The 16338-nt window shown below is 40.3% G+C and overlaps 2 protein-coding genes across 6 annotated transcripts; both read right to left on the reverse strand.

Moving 5' to 3' along the window:
- Window positions 1-763: 763 nt before the first annotated feature.
- LOC114564907 (probable flap endonuclease 1 homolog) lies at window positions 764-9930 on the reverse strand. 4 transcript variants are annotated; one of them, XM_028592572.1, is made up of 12 exons: window positions 8080-9930; window positions 7844-7967; window positions 6574-6640; window positions 5893-5995; window positions 5495-5549; window positions 4777-4838; window positions 4516-4652; window positions 3867-3927; window positions 3604-3735; window positions 3359-3504; window positions 1544-1688; window positions 764-1050 (listed from the first exon to the last, which is right to left on the reverse strand). In XM_028592572.1, exons 2-12 carry the CDS (start codon window positions 7923-7925, stop codon window positions 994-996), a joined length of 1047 nt encoding a protein of 348 aa, XP_028448373.1. In that variant the 5' UTR covers window positions 7926-7967; window positions 8080-9930; the 3' UTR covers window positions 764-993. The 4 variants fall into 4 exon arrangements, with proteins under 4 accessions (XP_028448373.1, XP_028448374.1, XP_028448372.1 ...); XM_028592573.1 differs by lacking the exon at window positions 7844-7967; XM_028592571.1 differs by having other exon boundaries at window positions 7844-9930.
- On the reverse strand, window positions 9923-15597 carry LOC114564908 (mitochondrial fission factor homolog B-like). Of its 2 annotated transcripts, XM_028592576.1 has the most exons (8): window positions 15384-15597; window positions 14515-14733; window positions 13871-14049; window positions 13244-13335; window positions 12942-13112; window positions 12681-12776; window positions 12523-12598; window positions 9923-10589 (listed from the first exon to the last, which is right to left on the reverse strand). In XM_028592576.1, the coding sequence occupies exons 2-8, from the start codon at window positions 14726-14728 to the stop codon at window positions 10458-10460; spliced, it is 960 nt and encodes a 319-aa protein (XP_028448377.1). In that variant the 5' UTR covers window positions 14729-14733; window positions 15384-15597; the 3' UTR covers window positions 9923-10457. The 2 variants fall into 2 exon arrangements, with proteins under 2 accessions (XP_028448377.1, XP_028448378.1); XM_028592577.1 differs by lacking the exon at window positions 12681-12776.
- Between the last annotated feature and the right edge of the window lie 741 nt (window positions 15598-16338).

The following is a 16338-nucleotide window of genomic DNA, read 5'->3' on the forward strand; positions in this document are numbered from 1 at the left end:
ACTTCCCATAAGAACATCACACAAATAAATACACATCAACAGTATTTTAATTAAAACATGGCAATAAATATAAAGCACGGGTCTTCAACGTTTTTAAAGCCAAGGACCTACTAACTGAAAGAGAGATGGATCAGGGACCCCCTACTACATATATTGTATAAAATGAAGTTGCATATTAAACTGAGTGGGCAGCCTAAAGCCTTTATACATAATTGTTTTTGTATGGAATACTAAGCGTTTAAAATAAAAAAATAAATTGAGCCTTATGAATGTTTTCATTTTAAAAAACATACATTTGGCACAGTACATCCTCAGGATTAACTGTATCTGTGGATGGCTACCTTAGTGACTACCTTACATAGGTCAGTAAGCCTATCATGTGGGGATTAATATTTGCTAATAATATGTTGGATTCATTGAAAAAAAATTAACAATTTGGAGGCCCCCTTGCATTGACTCTGAGGAACCCCTGTTGAAGATCCCTGATATAAAGCATACAGTGTATACTGTATTTAGTATTTCAAAATAATAATAAAACAATTCTTCATTTAAACATCTCACCATCTCTTTTTGACATGATACTACTTTGTGGTGCATGTTTTAAAATTCAAGTCCTTGGTCTCTGCCTTGGCACCCTTTACACAACAGGTGCTCATTGAATATCTAGTGATGAGACATCCCCTGTCTCCAGTTCTGGCTGGAGGGAAGGCCTTCCTGACAGTGATCCACTGTTCTCTTTCATAGCCCTCCATTGCCTGCTCTGCTTTTCCTGGTAGAACTGCATTGTTGCAAACACTGCTGTTAAGGCAAGATCAGATTATTGTATCGTCAGTGGGGGGTAGTTCTCCCATGCAGAAACAAAGACTTGAAGTCAATGTCTTGCAAGATGCCGTCTTTTTTTTCCTTTCATGATTGTTTGAGATATTTGGAAAGGCGTTGAAAACTACTTCCAGCTTTGATGGTGGAGGCAGCAAGCGGGAGATGGTGGCAGCCTTATTTTGACTTTGGTCTCTTTCTTTTGCTGCTTGAAGAGTCTGCAGCTTCCACAGTCTGGAGGAAGAAAAGAGAACTGTTCAGACTAATCGACACACACACACACACACACACACACACACACACACACACACACACACACACACACACACACACACACACACACACACACACACACACACACACACACACACACACACACACACACACACACACACACACACACACACACACACACACACACACACACACACACACACACACACATACACACACACACACACACACACACTCCAGGTCATAACTGAAAATAGAAAGCTGAACTGAAGTTGAAATCATGATTGATCCAGACATTTCAAAAGGTAGTTTTAAATAGATTTTTGTTAACTAAATAATTATAGCTTTCCTCCAATTAATCAAAATCAATTTAATAGTCTTTAAAAAAGGCCCAAAATATATATATATATATATATATATATATATATATATATATATATATATATATATATATATAAAAAACAAATTTTTTTTGTAGCTGATTGTTGCTCACCTGCTCCCTCTTTCTGGTAACTCTAAAGAAGTCCTCCATGCGAGTCTGCTTGCTACGTCCGGCTGCCCTCTCCTTTTCCCTCTCCTCCCGCTTAGTTTCCCGCATCTGACGGAACTTCTCCATTCGTTGACGGACCCTGTCCTGTCTAAAAAAATATCAACACATGCAGTGATGGAATGTTACTAAGTACATTTACTCAAGTACTGTACTTAAGTTCAATTTGAGGTTCTCTACTTTACTTGAGTCTTGTCTTTTCATGCCACTTTCTACTTCTACTCCGCTACATTTCAGAGAGAAATATTGTGCTTTCTACTCCACTACATTAATCTAAATAACTCGTAAATATAAATACATGAATAGACAGCTTAAGTTACTAGTTACTTTACAAATTAAGATTTTTGTACACAAAACACATGTAGTTTATAAAATACTATGTCTTATTATATATTAAACTGCCCAACAATATGTAGGCCTACATGTCAAACTGAAATGATTAGACCATTAAACACTTACAGTACAGGCCAAAGGTTTGGACACACCTTCTCATTCAATGAGTTTCCTTTTTATTTTCATGACTATTTACATTGTAGATTCTCACTGAAGGCATCAAAACTATGAATGAACACATATGGAATTATGTACTTAAAAAAAAGTGTGAAATAACTGAGAACATGTCTTATATTTTAGATTCTTCAAAGTAGCCACCCTTTGCTTTTTTTATTAATAAGGGAAAAAATTCCACTAATTAACTCTGACAAAGCACACCTGTGAAGTGAAAACCATTTCAGGTGACTACCTCATGAAGCTCATTGAGAGAACACCAAGGGTTTGCAGAGTTATCAAAATTATTATCTTCAATTTCTGCGTGGGAAATTCACCGGACGACACAATCTTCTGAACATAGCCATACTGAGAACTACAGAGAGTGTTGTGTGGAGCTGATAGTCTCAATTAGCTTTGTAGCAACTCATTTGGCAATGGCTTGAATGTAACGGACATTCATTTAATATCAAAAAGTTACGCACTAAAGCTTTAAAATGTGAAGATGTTTCTGCATCGAGTACTTTTACTTTAAATACTTTAAAGTGCTCATATTATGTTTATTTTCAGGTTCATAATTGTATTTAGAGGTTGTACCAGAAAAGGTTTATTTGGTTTAATAAAAAAAAAGAAAAACACCATTTTTGTTGTACTGCACATTGCTGCAGCTCCTCTTTTCACCCTGTGTGTTGAGCTCTCTGTTTTAGCTACAGAGTGAGGCATCTTTCTTCTGTTCCATCTTTGTTGGGAGTCGCATATGCGCAGTAGCTAGGTAAGGACTGCTAGTCAGTCAGAAGCAGAGTATGAGGGGGCGTGCTATGCTAGCAGCTAGGCGAGCATTATAACGTGTTACAAAGTGACCCACGTTTTTCTCTGAAGTAAAGGCTGGACTACAATAGAGCTGTTTGGAGCAGTTTGTGAACAGTGTTTTCTGTTGGAGATGGTAAGTCCCTTTGGGGTGGACTTTGGGCTTTTTCACTTAAAAAACCTATAACATGCAAAAAAAGATATCTAACACAAAGGAAAGGGAAAAAGCCAAAAAGCATTAAGCATTAAGCATTTAAGTACAGTTTCATGATGATACTTACACACTTTTACTTAAGTAATATTTTCAATGCAGGACTTTTACTTGTGTATTTTTTAAAGTGTGGTATTAGTACTTTTACTTAAGTAAAGGTACTGAATATTTCTTCCACCACTGGACACGTATACAGTCTTTGAAAGAGAAAGAGAAGCATGTGAAATGAAAGCTAGGCTTAAGCAAAAAGTACGTACCTCACGTGTTTGACGTGACAGAGGAGCCGAACCAAGGCTTCTTCATCTGGCTCAGTCCAGGTGAGTTCAGGAGCCACTGTTTGTGGTGCACCCAAGAATATCTTCCGTGCTTCTTCAAACTTCCAGAAATGTGGCACAGGATGGGTCTAAAGGTCAGCAAATAGTGTCTTATCAGATCTTACTCTTTTTTTTGTAAAGCAACATACAGAAGGAAAAATAAAGACGACCGGTTGTCCATTTAGTACCTGTCTGTTGATATGCAAAACCACATTCTCAATGGTACGGTGCTTCTGGATCAGTGTCAGAGCTCTCCTAGGACCCAAACCGGCTATCTTGTCACAGTAGTCACAGCCCAACAAAATACAAAGGTCAACAAACTGGTGGAAGAAAATTGCACAAAAAAAAGGAAAGTTTGAGGACTTATTTGTAGTATTTCCGTGAAGTGGTATTACAAATTATTATATTCTGTAGTTTCAAAGACATGACAAGGTAAAGTTTTAAGTCTCACCTCCTCGTGACTAATTTGGAGTTTCTGCAACAGCTTGGGTAAAGAATATTCAATGATATCACTGTGAAGAAGAAGAGCATAGATCAACATTAGATCAGTTTAGAAATCTCAGTCCCATAGATTGGAAATAAAGCGACATGAGGAAATCCCTCGTTGATGCATCGATACGTGATGAGGCTACAAGTCCTGTCAGATCTGTGCCAGCAAGTGGCTTATTAGACAGAAATTCACAGTACCAAACAAACACATATACATTTGAAGCCCCAACGCAACATGAAAAAATATGTTACCAACTATACATAACAGAAGAAAACACGATGACAGGATGATGTCTGACTTCAGGATTCCCAGCCTCAGGTGAGGCCAATGCATTAATATCACTACAGATGAGCTACTTAAGACCACCTTATGTCAAAAGCTATAATGAATCCAGAGGTTCTGTAGAGCATTTAAATGCACCAGCCCCAGAAAACTTAAGAAAATGCAAGTAACTTTAACAAAAATACCTCTGAGCATACAAAGCATGCATGCAACGCATTTAACAATGTAAATAGCCATGAGATACTTTGGGAAATTGCCAGCATAAATGTGAATTATACTAAGAAATGGATTAAAATATAAGAAAACTCAAGTAAAGCATAGTTCTTGCCTGTCCTTCTTGGCGTTCAGCTGGCGAATGAGAATATTGGCTCCAAACGGTAGTGTGTCCATGTCCTCTGATGCCACAGCGTCCACAGTCCCCTCTCTCACCAGCCAGGCACACATTGCCTCAGCATCCCCTGGAGCCTGGAGCACAAGACAGTGAGACAGAGATACAGGGAGATACAAATGAAAATGCATGAAGTCAATGAAGGACGTAAAGAGATATGAAAAATATGAAGAAAAAAAATCTACGTTTAGCAGGTCACACCTGGATGACAGGTACACCCAGAAGCTTCAGGAGCTCGAGACAATCTTTGGTCTGGGATGATGCTGCATGGAGCACAAAAGAGTCATGGTTACCTTGAGACTTAAAGTTAAAATAATATTCCCAGTGTATACTTCTCCAGAATGTAATGGATTCTATAAGTAAGTAGTCTCGCATTGCCAGACCAATCTCCACAGAGCTGTGGAGTAAGGTCTGGTTACACCACACATTCATTCTGGGATAAGAGAAAGTAACACTCTGGGTTGTTTGCATTTCTTTAAACCAATCACAATTGTCTTGGGCGGCGCTAAGCTCCGGACACAGAGAAGGTGGTTTTGTAAAATAGTCTCACGAAGGAACTTGTTTTGGTGGAACATTTAAACCCCGCAAAAGAAAACGCCACATACAATATTAACTGTTCACACAATACAGTAAGGTGAGCTATTTAAATTAGCTGGATACGTGGTTAAACCTCATTTACTCTTACCAGTGTATCGCTGTGTGTATTTTGTCCATAGCAAGTCGCCGCCAATCGGTCCCAAAACATCACAGTTAGAGAGTAAAGGCTTAAACATATTCTTTGTAAATCTTTACAATCATTCATTGCCTGCCTTGTTTCACGATCATCACGACATCCGGCTGCAATTATCCTGGCTATTCTAGGCTAATAAGTAAAAATGTCAAAACTTGTCCTTGTGGTTACAAATCTGTGTAAATGTACCTGTGCCTGTGAGATTGGGGGACCTCATACCAGCTGTCTCAGCTCTCTTCTCAAGCTGCAGGGAAAAACAGGAGCTTCGATCAGCATGGGTGGGACTGGTCACCTGTATCACACTGCAGGTGGTAGCTGTCTCTATCATATCACACTGGCTAATTGATTTCACTTCCACTTCCTTGTTTTAAATATTTTCCTGTAAAAGAGGTAGTATTCCTGAATAAATAAAGGTTAAAAAAAAAATAAAAAAAATCTAAGAAGAGCAGTTCTACTGCCATTACGAGCACATGAGGGAAGCATTCAGATTAGTCTCTGTCTGATCTGTGACTGTCTTGAACACACCAAGAGGATAGGTTTAGTATCAAGTTGAGTCAAAAGATACAGACTGAAAATGTGTCACTTACGACAGCTCTCTTTTCCCCGGGAGGCTTTCCGTCAAACACAAAGACTGGCTTTATGTCATGTTCCAGGAAGGTGAGCGTGCGGAAGAAGAGACCTGTCAGGGGGCTACGGGGAAGAAATTAAGGATATTTCACACAAATACACTGGCTAAAAAATAGAAGAAAAAAAAAAAATGTGTCAGAGAGGTCTTGATTCAACATTATTGCTGTGGTTTGTGGTGGCGTTGTGTTGGATTGCATTATTTCGTAGGCGGTTTCTAATATTTTTGCTCATATGCAAATGACATGATAAAGCTATTAGAAACATTGTCCAAAATAATGCAGTCAGTCACCACAGAGTGTAGCCTGAAAATGTACTAATTAAGTCAACCTACAAAACAGCTAAAGCAGTAGTGGGAGTATTTTACACCAATATACTCAAAAACAGGGTATTTTAAAAATGTTATTGCAGGGCTAATTTATTGGACTGCCTTGTATCTTACAGGTTTTTCTAATTTTCTGGACATGCAATGAACTGGGATGGAAATGGGGAATCTCTATCTATCTATCTATCTATCTATCTATCTATCTATAAAATTCGCCAGTCGGAGAAAGAGAAGAGCATGTGAGAAAAAAAAAAAGAAATCCACTTTTGCTACACTTCAGCAGGACAGAACGGGTCAAATTGGTCATTAAGGAGCTCACCTCAGGGAAGGAGTCGCTGCACGGAACTGGTTCATAACAATGGAGGTATCCAGTGCGATTACTTTTCCTGTGGGGAGTAACACAGCAGCATCATCATCATCATCATCAGCACCACCATGTAATACAACTTCCATGTGGTCATAATTGGCGTTTCAATCACATCCACTTTTCCCAAAGGCTCAAATATATTACTGATAGATGTATTCAAGTACTTACTTCTTTGTAACACATTTATCCCACTATATTTTAAGAGAGAAATATCCATATGGAGACATCAGCCCATTATATAACTATACAAACAATGTTGCTGTGCTTTATTTCCCACGGCAGCAGTTTATGCTAGTCACTGCAAATGACAAAGCATTTAAAAAGACCTTGTACAATATCTTTCCAAATGGTTTCTGACAGCAGTATCAGTATGCTGGCAGCAATGCAGATTTGAATGCATAGAGCTACACTGAAATCATGATATGAGCCTCAGTGACCGTTTCATCAGAGCTTGACTGGTCATGCCTTAGGCTTTGTGAACTTTTGTTAGTTATACCAGTTAACATACACTGGCATTAAATACTTTTTACAGGTTATTAAGGGTAAAGCCAGACCTCCTGCAGAGCTTATATCCTGTCTTGTCTCCAATTGTTCTTCAACTGTCTATCATTCTGAAACCAGAACATAAATAATGTCGAGGGTGACTAATTTTCACTCCTGCCACCTAAAGGCAAAAATTGTCTGAGGTTATTATTTTTTAAGTGAAATAACAAGTAGGGGAGGAATTTGGTGTAAACAGCATTACAGTCCTAATGTTTTGCATGTAACGCAATTTTGTTTTTTACCATGCTGGAGACTAGAGTTCATACAGAATGAATGTTTAGCTGACAAATCTGCTACTATTTGAATCGAAATCCCATCATGATCTGGTCAAACGTTTAAGTACATACACGGTTTTATGATACGTTTATGGTAGATAACGTTATGAATTGTCAGGAAAAGTAGTAGTAAAAGTACTCGTTGTGCAGAATTGTTTTATCAGCGTGCTTTAAATGCATTTAAGCAGCATTTTAACACTGCAAGTGAACGGTTTCAGTTAAGTTGCGTTAGTGTTACTTGACGTTTTGTCTGAGTGATTTAAGTAACGTTAACAAAGCTAGGCTAACTATACCAGTTAACGTCAGTATGCTAACATTAGCCATTAGCAATCGTCGTCTGATATGAGAAAGATCAACCGTGCAAGTCAAACAAAAGATGAATGTAAAAAGATCAGGGGTATTACCCGTGTAGTCCCCGATATCCTTGTGAGAAATAGCACCGGGAGCATCTAGGCGGATCAAATCCGCCAGTTTGGTGATGCCCATTGCCAGTAGTAGTAGCACCACTGCTTCGGTTCTTAAGGAATACTTCCCGTAGAAGACGACAACAAAGTGTTCAGATTGGGTAATCAAAATTAATTGCCGTTTGTGGAAGATATTTGGGAGGACAGGTGGACTTTTGTTCAACTTAAAACTGTACCTCTCTACAACGATGTCAAGTTAAAATCCCTGGACCGTCTTCCTGGTGTTTACCGCGGATGGAGCAGCCGGGGGCAGCATTGCACATAGACAGGGCTCTGGAGGAAATTAACATCCATCATTTATTACAGCAAAGATATTCACAGACAATGAATCGTGTTTTCATATATTATTACAAAGAAAGTAAAATACTACACTTAAAACTCCAGCTTTAGCCAAGTAATAGTAACAGTGCTTAACAGAAAGAAAGAAAAATGGTTAACTGCAACATGTTGTTGGTGCCTCTGCATTGCACGTGATAAATAAACCTCCATGTAATACATACTTATTTCATCATGGAAAAATAATGACAGCAATATTTTATATACAGAGCCATCTATTACACATGATCATACAGACGGTAGCTCCAATATTCATATCACACTGTATGATGAAGACAACCATAGAGCATGCACATTTTGTAGGTAAATTGTGTAGTGGAAAACACAAAATCCATCCAAATTCATCCAAATTCTCTGGAACCCAAGCTCAAACTGTAGATACAGCACAGATCATACCCTTATTACCCCACCCTTAGTATTGTTGTCGACACTTTACATTAAAGGACATAATACAACATTTACAACAAAAGGCTATTCGAGTTCTGTATACAAATGTTTTGGGTGATGCAGAACTCAAAGGACATGGAGGATAAAGGTTATGGCATCTCTAGATTTAGTCATCTTACTTTGACACTTTAAAAAAATGGTAATTTTTTTACAAAACGGATGAACCTCGATGTCAAACTTGGCTTGGTTCCCAAAACATTTGCTGCTTAAGTAAATCATCGTTTCCCCTCTAATCCTTTTTCAATCAATCTGCCTCATTTTCACATTTCACAAAGACGAATGATGGTAAGCATCACTGTAACATCTGTTGTTGCTTTGCAAAGGATTTATCAAGCTTTAAAAAAACGGTACAATCCGTGATAATTGCACAAAATGACCATAATATATCAGAGGGGCTTTGCCGTTATTGCCGATTTATGCCAGGCACTCCTTTGCTACTTTAAACTGGTCCACATATTCCATATTATCTGTAACAGAAGTGAACATCAGTGCTGTATTTGAGAGGTGGAGAAAGCTTTAGACTCAAACGTCAACAATGATTGAGAGTTTAAATTATATTTTTCAGTTATAGCTAGTTTTAGCCAAATAAGGTAACTAGCGTTTGTTGTTGATGCCACATAGCCAACCTCAGTGCATCGCAACGAAGCGGGTACTAACATTTTTGCAACCATCCAGCTGTAGTGTCATTGTGCTTCGTCATTTGCCGGTTTAGGCAGGTTTTAAATACATGGATGAATCTTTGAATGTGAGATATGCTAACTTTAGCTTTACCTCCAAGACCTGAGGGCCTGTGTCCACATAGCGTTTGTTTCTGGGCGCCAGCGTCTTTTGTCAATTGTTCCCAATGAAAAGAGAGCCTATGTGGCTGCATGCGACCACCTAGAGAAGAAGCGCTGCACCCAGCGTCTTTTGGCAGAGCGCTACGCCGTTCTGTGAGCGGCCACTCTGAGGGCTTCTAGTTGACAATCTCTGAACTTTTCAGAAAAGCGCTGGTGTCGTCAAAAGACACAAAAGGGCATTTGCGGGGGCACTTTTCTGCCAAAGAAAACCCCTGTATGGACACAGGCCCTCAGGTCTTAACTTGACAGCACCAAGTTTAAAATTTGTCAGTGAAATCACAACATAGGATTTACTATAGAAACACTAAAAGCCTTTTTATGGTTCTGCGCAGGCTCCACGCAGAGCTTTCGCCGTAGCCTACGTAAGTGGCCTGCTGTTTATACTTGTGCGCTGGTGTGTGCGTCGAGCCGGCATATGTGTGTTTGGGGGGAGTGGGTGATAGAGCGAGGAAGAAATGAGAGAGTGACGGCGATAAGCTTTGGAGCGAGAACCGACTAGAGTCATAGTGAGAGAAACAAAGTGTCTCCCCTGTGCTTTCTGACCAAGCTGGGGAATCTGTAGCAGGACAAGTTAACCCTCTCTTTGATTTCATGTTGTTTATGGAGAGGAGAACCAGGAAATGAGTCGGGGGAAACGCAACACTGCCAAGTCACGGTGACATGTAGTTACATTTTTCGAGAGGTGCATGTCAGGCTACGGCATGGTGTCCGGCGTAGAGGCAGAGGGGTCTGCGAGGGTACGCTGTTGATTTGACACACAACCATAAAAAGGCCTTAAGGATTGTGGTGGAGGACATTTGCCAAGGTTGTTGTAGTTTCCTGTGGTTGCCTTTAGATGTAGTAAAGACTCATACTGTATTTTAAATGGTTGCAGCTTTAACAAGGAATTGCTTCAGCTTCCAGTGTTTTGAGAGACTCATTCATGTCCAATTTTAGCGACGGAACCAGATCCAGGTGTTAATAAGCCAGAATGCCACCGTAGCAGAGTACAGGATCACCTCTCGCTTGGAGCGTTCTTTGTTTTCTTCCTCCAGCAGCTGCAGACGCCGGTTCAACTTCACAATCTGAATGACCACAAAAACAGTTTTTTTTTTCTATACTTCAAAAAAGTTAAGGTAACAATACTTGTGCTGTGCCTGGGTAAGATTTCATGTCATGCAACACAATGTCAAAAGCAGAACTTAAGTGACCGTATCAAAATCAACAGACAGACAAAGAACCTTTGGGAGTCATTCTTTTAGATTTTTTCATGGGATTATATGATTTGAAATAGTGACATAAAAAAAAAAAAAAAAAAAAAAAAAAAAAAAAAGCAGCAAGATTTGAAAAATACTATACAGCCCCTTTTGCACATGTACTGCAAAGCTAAAATTAACTAGAATCTACCCATCGGAGCGGTGTGTGAAAAACCAAATGTCCGAATCAGTTGGATCGGACGTCAAACGGCATTTACCCTGCCAGCTCCCTAGAACTACATCTGTGTAATGCAGATAAGCCGAAAGCGCAAAAATTCACAGCAAACAAGCAGGCGCGATAATGCCGTTTCATGCCACTCACGCAAATTCAGAAGAAATCAGACATTCGAGGTTGATTTACATGAAGATGGCAACGAAAAAGTCTAACTGGAGTGAGTGTGTGTGTGTGTGTGTGTTGAGTAGTGTAGAGCGAGTGAGAGAGTGATGGGATTAGCTCCCCTGCGAGTACCGACTTCAGCGGTGGAGACAGAGAAACAAAGTGTCTCCCCTGTGCTTTTTGACCATGGTCGGAAAGCTGTAGCAAGAACGATAAGCCCTCTACTCAAGTTCATGTTATTCACTGAGTATAGAGAACCCGGAAATGAGTAGGAGGAAATGAGACACTATCAAGCCACAGCCGAGCGGATCAATCACCGTTGTTGCAGTCTGCGTCGCCGTGACATGAAGTTAAATTTCTGGGGAGGTGCACGTCAGGCTACAACGTAGGGTATGGCGTAAGGTCAGTATCTACACATACCTATGTACGTACCCACAGCTTAGATTCAACGCAGAACCATAAATCAGGCTATAGTCAAGAGTTCATATGTGAAAACGGCTTACTTTGTCTCCTCAGAGTTAGAGAAGTCCATACATACCCTTCTCATCTCCGTGCGTGTCGCAACTCTGTCTGACGCACCCACCGCTAGCCTAGCTTAGCACACATCCTGGAGGTAACCGGCTCCATCTAGCCTACTGCTCCCAATAAGTGACAAAATAATGCCAACATGTTCCTATTTACATCATGTTGTGATTTGTATAGTCACAGCGTGTACAAATAACAAGGTCACATGAGACACAGCCATCTTCTAACCGTATACATACTGGGAACTTTATTCCCAGAAGGCGGAGTGATTATTACTCCAACTCCGAGCAAACTCCAGGAGAACTCTCGGTTCCTCACCACGGGGCTCCTCCGGTGCTGCAAGCAAATCACTCCGCCCAAGTAGCAGTGCTTCGCCTTCTGAGAATATAGTTCCCCGGTATGTATACGGTTATATAATATACTGTACAAATCACAACATGTAATTGGGAAAATGTTGCCGTTATTTTGTCACTTATTGGGAGCAGTAGGCTAGATGGAGCCGGAGATGACAAGGGTATGTATGGACTTATCTAACTCAGGGGGTTACAGTGAATAAGCTAAAGTCCCAATAAGTCGGCGTGTTCCTTTAAGTACTTTCTTACAGTCTATGATGCAATTTCTACTTGTATTTGTAATGCATTTGTTTTTGTTTGTTTACATCCGAGTATCTGAAAAATGCTTGTTTTTACTGGCTGCATGCTGCTCTGCCAGCATCCTTTGTAAGCAGCCTGATATGGGAAACATAAGCTTGTTGTGTCAGCATGCCTTCACTGTACCCTGTCAGTTGTAAATTGTAATCCTGGAAATACTCACAGGCACAATATGCACACCAGAGCAATGGAGATGCATATGAATCACTTCTCAGTGAAAGTGTCATTTAGGGCGTGTGAATCATATTACCTGTCGCCGTAGTGAGGAGGCATCCACTAAGCCCGACTCATCAGGGTTTATATCCAGAGCCAGGTCCAGGTGTGTCCTGTGGAGATCAATATAGCTCAATTCAGAACAATGACCCCAGTGACATCCCAGCACAATTTTCATGTGCATCACTTTACTACCTTTTGCAATTCATCAGGAACTTTTTGTCCTGTTTTGCTGCTCCAGAAACTCCATAACATCCTCCTCCATTACAGCTCTTCACCCGAGGAGCTTTCCTAAAGGTTACAATGCTGTGACAATAGTGTATTCCATTTCTATAAGTTGTCCTAATTTCATGAATTTTCTTAGGAATTCACCGCCAGGACCAGCTGTTTGCTCTGAGAAATGCTGTGAATAGAGTGACTTCTGAGAAACATAGGGACAAAGAAGAGAAAAATCACCTGCGGTGGTTGTCATCCAGCACCTCGATAACCTGCTGGTATGCCCGGCGGGTTGTTGACTGGATATAAGACAGGAACCCCGCAGCTGTAAACAAGTTTATGTTCACATCCTCAGGGGAACAGAGGGGGGGACACAACCGGACTGGGGGGGCAGAAGGGGAAGGGGTTACACTGGCAGAGAGATAAGTGGGGAGAAACAGTAAAGAAATAAGATATTTTTTTAACAAACCAAATATGAAATAAGAATAACAAGTTCAGAATGCAGCAGCAGTGACGCAGTGTTGTCACAAATGTGTGCTTACCTCATGTCACCTCTGACAATTGGACTGCTGTGGCGGCCAGATATGTTCTCACTCGCACTGCGTTCCCTTCGAGACCGAGTATGAAAGTGGGCCTTTGAATGATACAAGGATTTGAAATTGTATAAGGCTCACATGAAAAGAGAAAAGTTGAAATCTAAATGTGTTAATTTTTTTGCAAAGCAGGCTAGTTTACATTGACAACACGTGAATTTAATGATTTCAGAGAATTTCCACATCAAACTTCATAGGTTGCGTTTTTCACCAGATAACCTTCCAATCATCAGCTTTTTGCTCTAACTTCACGGCCTTACACCTTTCTCCACCTAATCTGATTAGCATCCAAAAGGTTACTGCATCTGCAACATTTTCATCAACAAACTCAAAAAGGTCTAACTAATAAGTGACACTGCGAATGTTTTGCTGTAGATGTACATGAACACATGTGCCATGTTTAATGACATTGTGTGTTTAACTCCAGACTGCTACCTTTCTAAAATGCAAAGGATAGTGTTATATTGCACCACTATTTGGATCAGCATCAAGTTCAGTAGATTAAGAAAGTTCCATTTATTGTATTGAGAATTAAAAAAAAAGGACACAGAATGAAAACCTTGATTGGACCCTTACCACCTGGCTGGGATTGCTCTGTGAGGTGGGAGTTTGTTCGGTTTCAAGGGAGTCCAGTGGCTGCTCTGTAAGAGTGAGGATATGTGGTGGGGCCTTCATGTTCAAGAGGTCCATGGGAGGGACGGACTGAATCAGGTCCAAGTCTCGGGTACGAGAAAATTGAGTGTCCCCATCATCACCTGTGGAGGAAGTGAGGAGGAGAGGGACAGTTAAATGGTGGTAGGAGGTCACAAGGATCATGAACATTTTGAACATTGGCTGAATCTCAGTTCTCTTATTCGATAGCTCCTTGTTAGAACCGTAAGTTGTTCTAGCCTTCCTTCGTGAAGGCGGTTTCAAAGCTCTTATTCCTGCCCCGATAATCGAGGAGCCCATACAGCTGATGAATTCACGTGACACTTCAGAGAAAATGACGTCTCATCCCTCTTTAAAAAAAACAACATTTCCTCGTTTTCTCTATCCTCGCATAATTTCCTTGCGTCTCTCCTATGGAAGCAAGTGAAGGAACCAGGGATGCAATTTCAGAGAACTGAGATCAGGCCAGTGTGTTGACCTCAGTGCACCTCAATTTCAGCTTCCCATGCACAGTTTTGTGTATGTGTTTGGTATTTTCTGCCATGCACCCTTTTACGGTCTGTCCTCACCTGCTATGATGATCCTGTCTGGCACCTGCATCAGAGTTGTGTGAATGGCCAGGGGCTGCTGAAGTGGCTGAGACTCCATCTGGTTCCCTGAGGCCACCTTGAGGGTCTCGGGGATCCGCATGCGTTGACTGATGTCCTCTGTGTACTCCAACTCATAATGGATGCGGTTCATCTCAGCCACCTGGGCAGAGGGGGAAGTGAATGGCCCACTCATCCAGCCTGTAGACACATCAAATGGGAGGAAGATACTCAACAATTAAAAAGGTAAAACTGGAGTACAAGTTAGACTGTAAACAATTAAGCTACACTTCAGTGATGAATGTTCAGTAATCACATCCAAGCTCATATATGTGAGCCCTGGCTGTTTGTCATCTCCATAATGGGATTGTAAGTAATTACAGTTAAAAGCAGTATGATTATACCTTATTTAAAATGACAAATAGGGTGAATTGCTAACTGACAGAGTTGCGAAGAGTACTGGCCATACTGTCTAGCCCGTGTAAAAGGGCATGTCCCGTAGAGGAACCAAATAAGACCGACGACGGGGTGGAGGATAGTGGGGGTGTATCCGCCAAACCTAATAAATAGTACATTAGAAATAACATTTCACGTTATGTTGCATTTAATTGCATAACATTGACATGAGGTGTTGGCAAATGGCTTCAATGTCACTGAATGAAAATCCACAGACGCCATGTCTAGCATGTATCTAGCTAATGATACTAGTATGTCTAGCATTAGCTAATTATATTTTTATCACAGCACGTTAGCTAAGCAGTGTGTTACAACCGCTGACTGTCCGCAAATAACAGGGAGGCTAACCCGTAATATATATTGTTTAACGTGCCTTTAGCTTTAGGACTACTTACCGTTATGGTTTTAGCACAGGGTGTTAGAATGTCATGTGTCAAAATGCTGTTCGTTAACAGCATCAAGCGGAACGGACGACGAAAAAGAACCCGAAAGACACACCGCTTCAAGCTGGCGCGTTTATGTTTAGCCACCAGAGTCGGTGGTAGCCACTAGCAATATTCTTCGTGTGTGTGACTTCGCTGGGGCGGAGCGTATGAGCTACAGCGTAATAATACATCCATGGTAATACCGAGCTGCAGCAGCAGGAGGCACCCATGTCAGAAAACGATCGCACACAATTATGAGACCCAAATTAGTTGGTTCACATACATTGTTTATGTAATTGGCCTAATTAATACAAAATTATACAAAGCTGTTGTTTACATTTGTTTTTCTGAAAGAGTAACTAAGAAAATGGTAAAACATTACTCAATTAGCATTAATTAATGTACTATAAATGCATTTTATAATTATCAGTGTTTGACGGTGTGCATAGATTTGAAAAAAAAAAAAAAGCTAACCAAAAATACCATGACAAACATGAAATGTAATATAGGAATAATATGTACTCACAGGAGCAGATATGTTCCCTGTCACTTGTAATGATTTGGAGTTATTCTGTCACAGTTATTTAAAACAAAGTGCATCACATGGTTCACTACCATAATACGACATCTGCATCTGAACCTTTGCTGCAGTTTGACCTTTTTCATTTTAGCTAAGTGATTACAGTGTTAAGTGTAAACCAGTGACAGAACTGCCCTTTCCAGTAGTTCATTGTGCTATATGTTTTCTGACCATTAGTTTTTTTTTTACTTTGTTGGAAATGCAAGCTGTAGCTGTGTTGGTGACGTGTTCTGGTAAATGCGTGATGTCAAACTTTTTTCTTTTTTAGATTTAGAGGTAGGTACAAATCCACAACAGCAGGCAGTTACTGGGCAAGTGCAAATGTTTTTAATAAAAATATACACA

The sequence above is a fragment of the Perca flavescens genome, chromosome 12 (assembly GCF_004354835.1).
Source record: "Perca flavescens isolate YP-PL-M2 chromosome 12, PFLA_1.0, whole genome shotgun sequence".
Lineage (NCBI taxonomy): Eukaryota > Metazoa > Chordata > Actinopteri > Perciformes > Percidae > Perca > Perca flavescens.